The sequence below is a fragment of the Oncorhynchus clarkii genome, chromosome 32 (assembly GCF_045791955.1).
Source record: "Oncorhynchus clarkii lewisi isolate Uvic-CL-2024 chromosome 32, UVic_Ocla_1.0, whole genome shotgun sequence".
Classification (NCBI taxonomy): domain Eukaryota; kingdom Metazoa; phylum Chordata; class Actinopteri; order Salmoniformes; family Salmonidae; genus Oncorhynchus; species Oncorhynchus clarkii.
Genome location: NC_092178.1, coordinates 24,054,983 through 24,066,432, shown reverse-complemented (window position 1 = coordinate 24,066,432; position 11,450 = coordinate 24,054,983). Strand labels below are relative to the sequence as shown.

General features: G+C 43.0%; 1 protein-coding gene across 1 annotated transcript; it reads left to right on the top strand.

Moving 5' to 3' along the window:
- Positions 1 to 222: 222 nt before the first annotated feature.
- LOC139392431 (glycoprotein endo-alpha-1,2-mannosidase-like protein) lies at positions 223 to 8,650 on the top strand. The gene is made up of 4 exons (XM_071140411.1): positions 223 to 730; positions 938 to 1,047; positions 3,784 to 3,860; positions 7,821 to 8,650. Exons 1-4 carry the CDS (start codon positions 223 to 225, stop codon positions 8,455 to 8,457), a joined length of 1,332 nt encoding a protein of 443 aa, XP_070996512.1. The 3' UTR covers positions 8,458 to 8,650.
- Positions 8,651 to 11,450: the final 2,800 nt, after the last annotated feature.

The following is an 11,450-nucleotide window of genomic DNA, read 5'->3' as shown; positions in this document are numbered from 1 at the left end:
AAGCCACGAACGCTGGCACTCTGAAATCTATAACGAAACGCACAAGCCACTGCAGAGATTGAGTGGCTTTTCCCACATTCTTTTATTGCTAAGTGTGTATACTTGAAGACTATAGGCTACATGTTGATGAAAGAGACTGACATAGATCTATTTATGATATAGTTTCAACGAAAGCACATAGCGGTCTATAGGCTACTTTCAGCACCTCGGACAGCGACCAAAATGACACGGCTGCGCAAGAAAGCTTTCATTGCACTTTTCTTATTCACTCTCTTCATCTTCGGGACCATGATGGGCCTCAGAACACTGAAACCCAGCGATGGCTTCTCAGACCTTGCCCCGGGGATGGGAGAGTTTGTGAGGGAAAGAGGAGGCGACCATCGACGGCCAGTCTCAAACGACATGGTAGTTTCCCCTGGTCAGTCCCATCTAGCCAGCGACACCAAAGTCGTCTTCACAAAATCCGACCGTGACTACAGTATATTCTACGACGTACAAATATTCTATTACCTGTGGTATGGCACCCCACAGATGGACGGTAAATATATTCACTGGGACCATGTGCTAGTGCCGCACTGGGACCCTAAGATCGCCCCCAGCCACGCCAAAGGAAGACATACTCCTCCAGAGGACATTGCGTCGAGTTTCTTCCCGGAGCTAGGACCATACAGTTCTAGAGACCCCTCCGTGCTGGAGTCACATATGTCGCAAATTGAAGCGGCTGCAGCAGGTGAGGGATTTTGGCACCACTAACCCCCCAAACTTAAATATTACCACCAAAAGGTGTCCTGAACATGATACTGTAACTCTCAAATATTGAAGTATTAAAGTAGCTTCACTTAAACTCCTCCATTCATCTGCACCAATTTTATGAAGGGTTGTTCTATCCTTATGTCAATATTTATACCAGAGACATCACTAACTGTTTCCGCCTCAGGTGTACTGGTTCTGTCCTGGTATCCACCTGGCATTGCAGACAACCATGGTGAGCCATGTGAAGACCTGGTGCCTGCTGTCATGGACGCTGCCCACAGACACAGCATCAAGGTAACTGGTGAGAGAACCGGTATGTTTTTACAATTTCTGGTGGTTTACTGAATTCATAAATGTCTGGCTGCATGGTTGGGGTCGATTCCATTCCAATTCAGTCAGTTGGAATTTCAGTTGACTTCCGGATTGGACTGAATTGAAATGGAATTCACCCCAACCATGGCTGGCTGGCAGTGATGATTGGTTGGTAGGTGCTTCCAGGTTTATGTTGTTCACTCAGATTGTGTATGTCAGTATGTCACAAGAGACTATGTTAACTCCGACCTTTGTTGTAGTAGTCTAAGTGAGTATCAGTCATGGCCTTTGAGCCTAGATAAAAACGTAGAAATATTCCTGTTACTAAAACTAAGTGAGCAGCCACAGTGTACGTCATGACTTCACTGTGTTCCCTCGAAGACAGACGTCATTTCATTTTTAGAGGGTGAAGTGTGGGATTTTGGAATGTATTTTCTATGTATAAAACCATCTGTTGTAGCCCACTTTCTTCCTCCATCTTGTATATTATTGATGTAGACAGAGAAAACACATTTCTTCAACAACCTCACAAGTCTTTGGGTGCTTCACAAGGTCCTCTGAAGGCAGACAAAAAAAATTATCAGGATTTTTAAACCGAGGGAAGACAGTTTCCATTTGACTTGGAAGACTGACTCAGGGGACACGGTTCAAGCCCCTCTTATACTGCTTGACTTTCAGTCTATTGAAGCCAGTATAGATGTGCTGTACATTCATGCACGCACCCACACAAGGACACACTCACACAAACAGCATTGGCATAACTGGGGCTGACCATGCAGCCTGAGGCCTGTGTGCATGGCACGAGAGGGTCTTGCGCGGGCACACACACACACACACACACACACACACACACACACACACACACACACACACACACACACACACACACACACAGTTTATACAGCTGAGGAAAGAGCCTCGTTGAACAGCACATCAGCTCACCTTGCCACTCTGCCTCTGATTTCAAAACCAGCCACGACACAAACTGACAGCCCAGCTCGGTCGCTGCTGTGTCAAACACAGTGTTGCCATGGAAACTGTTTATGAAGACCTTGCAGCCTCTTAAAAGAAAGAGAGCCAGAGAGAGAGTTGGGTGTGGGTGTTCTTTCCTTTCTATCTAGCCCGCCACGCTCCATCATTCATGGCTCGACTGTTCTATCAACTGTTGACGGTGAGGTGAAGTAGACCTTTTGCCATACAGCAGCTGAGGTAAACATCCTAGTTGTCAGGCAGTTTAAGATTGGTCCCATATATGTTTGTGCTGTCTCAACAATGACAGTAGGTGTTGGCTATACAGCACAAAGAGATCTGGGATCAGGCTCGTCTAATCCTGGGGTGAGAGAGGGCAGCTGCCACAGTCGTATTCATGTAATTTGGATCATACACAGTCATCTGTGTCACAGCAATCACAGCCATCTAAATGCTGAGAGACTCCCTGTTGATCCTTCAAGGTGTGGTGTATGAAATCTGGATCAGATCCAGGTCTCCCTTAAAGAAAATGTTTTTAAACCTCAAGCGATTTCATCCTGGTTTGATGTATAGACCTTATATGTATGCCATATGCTGTATGCTGTAAGGCCCCAGTATGGTTCATTGAAGGGTTGGCAGGTATTATCTCTCAGTTGCAGCAAAGACACAGAGTCACAGAGAGAAAAAGGCCTTAGGTAATACTTTAAAGTAGAGAGTATTATTGCCTTAAAGTAGAGAGCAGTATCCTGATTATTATCTCCAGCAGATAAAGTTCACTGCCGCGACACTGGAAGGAATAGAACTCCAAAATCCCTTCTCTTTTCTTAAAAGAGGATGGAGGATCACTTGAGATCAAAGAGAGGGTGAGGTCCTGAGTTCGGATAATGGATATGATCGCTGGGAGCTAGGAGTGTCTGCTTCAGTGGTCCACTCTTCCTCATCCTCCTCGCTGCAGTCTCTTTCAATTTTCAAGAAACTAAAACTCAGTCCACATCCTGCTCCTCTCTCTAAAGTTAGCTCCTGGGACACGCTCTCTCGCTCGCACACACGTGCACGCACACGCACACACACACACATCATTCTGTTTGATTGCTGATGTTACCTGGAACAATCCCTATGGGGCTCCAGAGTCAGAGAAGTAAGATTTATTTAAAGATGATCCACCAGCTAAGTGATCTCTGATTGGCTGATCCCAGCCCGGAGGCCTCTGACACACACTGTTCGCCTGGTCCCCAAAATAACTGTCATTCTGGATGGACACTGGGATGCATGACATTTGAGTACCCACATATTGATTCTCTGAGCCTCAGGAAAAGGTTATCTATTTAAGGATGGATAAGCTAGTTGGAGGATACATGACGAAGCACATTGGTTTTACCAATAATGAAGCATTTCTGAAATCCATTTCCATTGTCCTCTAAGATTTGCTGAATATTTCCGTCTGTTCATGTACCTTAGGATTATTTTACTATGCCAGTGATTTGAACAGTCAAACTCACAGATGGTGCTCACCACTCACCACACCTTACCAATTGAATTCTGAAGGCATTGCCATACTGCTTTTTAATACCAAAATCAAATGGCAATGTGCTGATATACTACTGAATGTTACTTCTTCCTTTACAGAATCGTGTTTACATTCAAGTGGTATAATAATGCTTCAAAGACCTTGAAAATGTGTATTACAGAGAGTATTTTCCTCTTTATTAAGGGTTTATAATGATCCATATCCCTACTCTGTTCACACAGGTGGCGTTCCACATCCAGCCGTACAAGGGTCGGACCGACCTCAGCATGCATGATAACATCAAATACATAATTGACAAGTAGGTTGATCTTCCACTGTCCTATACATCCACATCTCCTCTTTTTCTCTTTCTCGCTCTCTAGATCATTGACAAGTAGATTGGCCTTCGACTGTTCTGTACATCTGCGTCCTCTAGCCAGCCACTCCACTTCTCATCTAATCTCCTTTCCTTTCCTTTCTCCACTTCTATCTACACTCTCACTTCCCCCTATCGGTCTCTCTCTCCTCTCACTCGCTCTCCCCACTTCTCTCTCGCTGTCTCTCGCTCTCCCCACCTCTCTTCCTTTCGCTCTCTCTGCCTCTCTTTCTCAACATCACACTCATACAGATGAAGATTTTCTTTTCACTTACTTTAAGCCAAAGGTCAGAGCTCTGCTTTCCATATTAATGTCCAGTGTCATTGGAGGTCTGGGGATCTGGAGAAATCTGAGTCCTCTTCAGGTCTGAAGGAGGTAGAGAGAATGAAACTGCAAGTAGCCTTTGTCCTGATTGGATTACTTTCACTTTCATTATTAGAGTATTCATCTGAGGGCTTTAGACAATTGATAGTGCCACTAAAAGATGTGTACCTGTGGAAAAATGTATGAAAAGAGTTTGGCTATGGAACAGAACAGCAGTAGCCGCCGTCTTGCCAACTCCAATGGTCATTGTCATGCCAAACATATTCATAACAACAACTATAGTAGAGGACAAACGTAGAGGGCAGAAAACGAATATGTGATTGTTTATCTAGTGAGGCATGATAGTGATCCACCTAAACATTGTCCAAACATTGAGACACCCTCAGGGGTTGGGCGGTAGGGTTGGTGTATCGTTGTCAAGCTTACTGAACAGTGATGATTGTGATTGAGGACAAGCCTAGTATACCTTGTTTCCAGGGCGAGATGTTTCTGCCAACTTCTGCACAACCAACTGTGCTATCCATCTGCCTGAAAATAAACCACAGAGAGAATGAGAAGGGAGGGGGGAGGGGATGCATTTCTATCATCTGATCTCTCCATCTACAATGTTCACACACTCCAAACTTGCTCTTGAAAATAATAGCACTATTCCACATAATAGCATTTTCTGTAGACATCTGACACTTCACCCAATTGAGAACGCTTCTGTTGGCAGAACCTGCTACTTTGTAACAAGTGTATATATCCTACTGTTCAAAAGTTTGGGGTCACTTAGAAATGTCCTTGTTTTTGAAATAAAAGCACATTTTTTGTCAATTATAATAACATTAATTTGATCAGAAATACAGTGTAGACATTGTTAATGTTGATTTTTAATGGAATATCTACAGTTGAAGTCGGAAGTCTACATACAGATTAGCCAAATAAATTTAAACTCAGTTTTTCACAATTCCTGACATTTAATCCTAGTAAAAATTCACTGTCTTAGGTCAGTTAGGATCACAACTTTATTTTAAGAATGTGAAATGTCAGAATAATAGTAGAGAGAATGATTTATTTCAGCTTTCATTTCTTTCATCACATTCCCAGTGGGTCCAAAGTTTACATACACTCAATTACTATTTGGTAGCATTGCCTTTAAATTGTTTAACTTGGATCAAACGTTTCGGATAGCCTTCCACAAGCTTCCCACAATAAGTTGGGTGAATTTTGTCCCATTCCTCCTGACAGAGCTGGTGTAACTGAGTAAGGTTTGGCCTCCTTGCTCGCGCGTGCTTTTTTTAGTTCTGCCCACAAAATGTCTATGTGATTGAGGTTAGGGCTTTGTGATGGCCACTCCAATACCTTGACTTTGTTGTTCTTAAGCCATTTTGCCACAATTTTGGAAGTATGCTTGGGGTCATTGTCCATTTGGAAGACCCATTTGCGACAAAGCTTTAACTTCCTGACTGATGTCTTGAGATGTTGCTTCAATATATACACATAATTATCCTGCCTCATGATGCCATCTATTTTGTGAAGTGCATCAGTCCCTCCTGCAGCAAAGCACCCCCACAACATGATGCTGCCACCCCCGTGCTTCACGGTTGGGATGCTGTTCTTCGGCTTGCAAGCCTCCCCCTTTTTCCTCCAAACATAACGATGGTCATTATGGCCAAACAGTTCTATTTTTGTTTCATCAGACCAGAGGACATCTCTCCAAAAAGTAAGATCTTTGTCCCCATGTGCAGTTTCAAACCGTAGTCTGGCTTTTTTATAGCGGGTTTGGAGCAGTGGCTTCTTCCTTGCTGAGCGGCCTTTCAGGTTATATCAATATAGGACTCATTTTACTGTGGATATAGATACTTTTGTACCTGTTTCCTCCAGCATCTTCACAAGGTCCTTTGCTGTTGTTCTGGGATTGATTTGCACTTTTCGCACCAAAGTACATTCATCTCTAGGAGACAGAACATGTCTCCTTCCTGAGTGGTATGACGGCTGCGTGGTCCCACGGTGTTTATACTTGCGTACTATTGTTTGTACTGATGAATGTGGTACCTTCAGGCATTTGGAAATTGCTCCAAAGGATGTACCAGACCAGGTCTTGGCTGATTTCTTTTGATTTTCCCATGATGTCAAGCAAAGAGCCACTGAGTTTGAAGGTAGGAATTGAAATACATCCACAGGTACACCTCCAATTGACTCAAATGATGTCAATTAGCATATCAGAAGCTTCTAAAGCCATGACATAATTTTCTGGATTTTACAAGCTGTTTAAAGGCACAGTCAACTTAGTGTATGTAAACTTCTGACCCACTGGAATTGTGATACAGTGAATGAATGATAAGTTAAATATTTTTTCTGTAAACAATTGTTGGAAAAATTACTTGTGTCATGCACAAAGAAGATGTCCTAACCAACTTGCCAAAACTATAGTTTGTTAACAAGAAATGCAAAACACCAGTCTCAACGTCAACAGTGAAGAGGCGACTCCGGGATGCTGGCCTTCTAGGCAGAGCTGCAAAGAAAAAGCCATATCTCAGACTGGCCAATAAAAAGAAAAGATTAACATTGGCAAAAGAACACAGACACTGGACAAAGGAACTCTGCCTAGAAGTCCAGCATCCTGGAGTCGCCTCTTCACTGTTGATGTTGAGACTGGTGTTTTGCAGGTACTATTTAATGTAGCTGCCAGTTGAGAACTTGTGAGGCGTCTGTTTCTCAAACTAGACACGCTAATGTACTTGTCCTCTTGCTCAGTTATGCACCGGAGCCTCCCACTCCTCTTTCTATTTTGGTTAGAGCCAGTTTGCGCTGTTCTGTGAAGGGATTAGTACTCAGCGTTGTACGAGATCTTCAGTTTCTTGGCAATTTCTCACATGGAATAGCCTTCATTTCTCAGAACAAGAATAGACTGACGAGTTTTAGAAGAAAGTTTTTGTTTCTGGCCATTTCGAGCCTGTAATCGAACCCACAAATGCTGACGCCCCAGATAATCAACTAGTCTTAAGAAGGCCACTTTTATTGCTTCTTTAATCAGCCCAACAGTTTTTGCAAACAATAATTGCAAACGGGGTTTCTAATGATCAATTAGCCTTTAAAATTATAAACTGGATTAGCTAACACAACGTGCCATTGGAACACAAGAGTGATGGTTGCTGATAATGGGCCTCTGTGCGCTTATGTAGATATTCCACTAAAAATCAGCCGTTTCCAGCTACAATAGTCATTTACAACATTAACAATGTCTACACTGTATTTCTGATCAATTTCATGTTATTTTAATGGACAAAAAAATTGTTTTTCTTTCAAAAACAAGGACATTTCTAAGTGACCCCAAACTTATGAACTGTAGTGTGTGTGTAATATATACACATATATATATATATATATATATATATATATATTTTTTTTTAATTAAATAATATCTGACTGTGGTGGGTGCTACACATTGGAGGATTGGCTATCTATGCTCATGATAAGTTTATCTTCTTGCATGTTCACTTCTCTATAAAAATAAGTGTGATTTGCATGTATACTGCAATTCAGATTCTAGCTGCATATGCCAACATGAACTAAACTAAATATTTACCTCATAGGTACGGGAACCACGGCGCCTTCTACCGCTTCAGGTCGACTACAGGGCGGATCCTTCCTCTGTTCTATGTCTACGACTCCTACCTGACCTCGCCTGAAGCCTGGGCCGACCTGCTCCACCCCGCCGGCGCCCACACCCTCCGCGGCACGCCCTACGATGGTGTCTTCCTCGCCCTGGTTGTAGAGGAACGCCACAAACAAGAAATCCTGGCCGGTGGCTTCGACGGCATGTATACGTACTTCGCCTCCAACGGCTTCTCCTTCGGCTCCTCTCACCAGAACTGGAAGGCAGTTAAGGCCTTCTGTGATGGTAACAACCTGCTGTTTGTGCCCAGCGCCGGGCCAGGATACGTCGACACCGCAGTGAGGCCATGGAACAACCACAATACGAGGAACAGGGTCAACGGACGCTATTACGAGACTAGCCTGCAGGCGGCGTTGTCTGTGCGGCCGGAGATTGTGACCATCACGTCATTTAACGAGTGGCACGAGGGGACACAGATTGAGAAGGCGGTGCCTAGGAAGACGGTGTCGCGGCTGTATCTCGACTACCAGCCCCACCGGTCAGATCTGTACCTGGAACTCACCAGGAAATGGGCCGAACACTTCAACAAGGAGAAAGACAAGTGGCTCATGTAGTGGACAGGACTCCTGACTGGACTGGGTTCGATGGGAATAACGCCTTTTGGGTGTGACTGGAGCAAGTAAAAATGAGAAGCTTTTCACACTACTGAGCTGAGCCGGACCGAACCAAACCAAGCTGCATTGAGCGGGCCTGGTTAGTGGTTGGTTACACGTCCTTTATAGTTGCTGGAACCATGTTGGAAAGAAAAATAGCACAGCCAGCACAGTTTGATTTGGGTCATGATAGTTTGAAAAGGGTAGGAGTGGCCTCACTGCTGGGTATTCTGGGTCGATAGGAACTCCTCTATGGATTTATTTAGACAGTGAAGCTAAAACTTGCAAATTTGGCCTTATTCTCCAGCATTTTGGATTTGAGATAAAATATTTAATATTAGGTGATATTACAGAATGTCACCTTTTATTTGAGGGTATTTTCATACATATGTTTTACTGTTTAGAAATGAAATACCTTAATGTATCTAGTCAACCCGTTTGAATACCATATTTTCTTCATAAGTATTTGGACAAATTCACTTATAGCGTATTAAAGTAGTCAAAAGTGTTGCATTTGGTCCCATATTCCTAGCACACAATGACTACATCAAGCTTATGACTCTACAAACTTGTTGGATGTATTTGCAGTTTGCGTTGGTTGTTTATCGGATTATGTTTTTCCCAATAGGAACTAAATGGTCATTATAAATGGGTGGTTTGAGCCCTGAATGCTGATTGGTAGACAGCCGTGGTATATCAGATTGTATACCACATGTATGACAAAACATTTATTTTTACTGCTCTAATTAAGTTGGTAACCAGTTTATAATAGCAATAAAGTACCTCGGGTTTGTGGTATATGGCCAATATACCACGGCTAAGGGTTGTGTCCAGACACTCTGTGTTGCGTCGTTCATAAGAACAGCCCTTAGCTGTGGTATATTGACCATATACCACACCCCCTCGTGCCTTATTGCTTAAATAATGTACTGGAGTCACTTTTATTGCTTCATTGTCCAAATAAATACAAAGGGGAGAGTATGCCTTTGACTGAAACAAATGGGACTGAGACTGCTCACACCATTGATTTAAGCCAGGTGGAATTGTTGCAATCAGAGGGCAAGATGGTGGTTCCACTATATTGCTTACACCCATACAATCCTATTACACTTATCCAATCCTCTCAGATCTTCCAAAGTGTCTAGGGTGAGAGGGCTAATGGTTGATTTGGGATTCAGGGTTACACTCATGATTTAACCTGTCTCTGTGTTCATCAACTCTTCTGTTCTCTCAAATGAACATTCCAGAGGACTTTTCATCACGATACCTGGTTTCTTTTTGAACATCTGAATATACAACAAAGTTTAATCGGTTGGTTACCTCGACTTATGTAGGTAGCAAGAAACTGTCTGTTTTGACTTAAGTCTATTCCTTTCAAATTAGTTATGTTATGATGATTGCCACAGTAATGATAGAGCCATTGGGATCATGTAGTGTGGGTGAATTCTGTTGTGATGATAGAGCCATTGGGGTTGTGTAGTGTGGGTGAATTCTGTTGTGATGATAGAGCCATTGGGGTTGTGTAGTGTGGGTGAATTCTGTTGTGATGATAGAGCCATTGGGGTTGTGTAGTGTGGGTGAATTCTGTTGTGATGATAGAGCCATTGGGGTTGTGTAGTGTGGGTGAGCTTTGAGACTTTCTGACTTATTCTTTCCTGTATTACTTTGAAATGGTGAAAAATAAATGTATGGTCTGTTTCCTATCTGAGAATACTTTGTGTTTGAAATAGGGTGGGTTCGACTAAGCCAAATCAGCAACGGTCAGATCCACAATTTGGGAAGGAGCTTGTTCTGTATTACACTCTTCTATCATTGTCAAGATAAACTGTAATAGCTACTTTATCAATTAGAAACCATGGGGTCAGTGCTGAATCTGCTGACTACCAACACCTTGTGGACTACCAGTGGAGGCTGCTGAGGGGAGAACGGCTCATATTAATGTCTGGAATGGATATTATTATGAGCCATACTACCCTCAGCAGCCTGCCTCCACTGTTCGCTACACTGGCTGTCCTGCTCCACACACACACAGTACCCAAGCACATCACCCGTTAACACCAACTACCCAACCAGGCTTTGGCGTTGTGCGGTTATATAAATGTCAGGCTTCACAGCCCCGTGCGATGGCAGGCCCCAACGCTCCTCATCATTACTGATCTTTCTAGGGCCAGGTGACAGATCAGATGATGTGTTCATACCATTATAGCTCAATGGTTCAGATGATGTGTTCATACCATTATAGCTCAATGGTTCAGATGATGTGTTCATACCATTATAGCTCAATGGGTCAGATGATGTGTTCATACCATTATAGCTCAATGGGTCAGATGATGTGTTCATACCATTATAGCTCAATGGGTCAGATGATGTGTTTCTACCATTATAGCTCAATGGGTCAGATGATGTGTTCCTACCATTATAGCTCAATGGGTCAGATGATGTGTTCATACCATTATAGCTCAATGGTTCGTACCTCAGAATGTCACCCGTCGAAGGGCAGTGAACTGTGAAAGACAGAGAATACAGAGATAGAAGGATGAAAATAGAATTTGACTGACAAGACAGTGGGAGGGCATGAATAAAGAAATCATTGACTTTCTTTGAGTCCAGTATCATCTGTGCCTGAACTCCAAACTGATATTCTTCGTTCCACAATGATGAAATGGACCATATCAGTTTGGATTCTAGGTTAGCGTCATCCATAGAGAGCTTGTTCATCCTTGATCAAACTGCATGCGTCCACTAGGCTAGCTAAGCAGAAGCATGAGAGGAAAACCGCCAACCGAAAAATTGTAACAGCTTTAGAATAGAGGCCATTTGAAAACATTGTTCAACCTAATAGCCAGTGACAGAAAGTCACAACAGAAAAAAAGAACAGCACAACAGAGAGAGAAAGGAAACGCATCTTAAGGCAGCAGGGTTGGCCAGGGCAACATCGTCAAGGGAATTCTGCC

Coding starts and splice junctions, on each gene's coding strand:
- LOC139392431 (XM_071140411.1), top strand. CDS start 223: ATGACACGGCTGCGCAAGAAAGCTTTCATTGCACTTTTCTTATTCACT. Junction 731..937: donor AATTGAAGCGGCTGCAGCAG/GTGAGGGATTTT, acceptor TTTCCGCCTCAG/GTGTACTGGTTCTGTCCTGG. Junction 3,861..7,820: donor ATCAAATACATAATTGACAA/GTAGGTTGATCT, acceptor TTTACCTCATAG/GTACGGGAACCACGGCGCCT.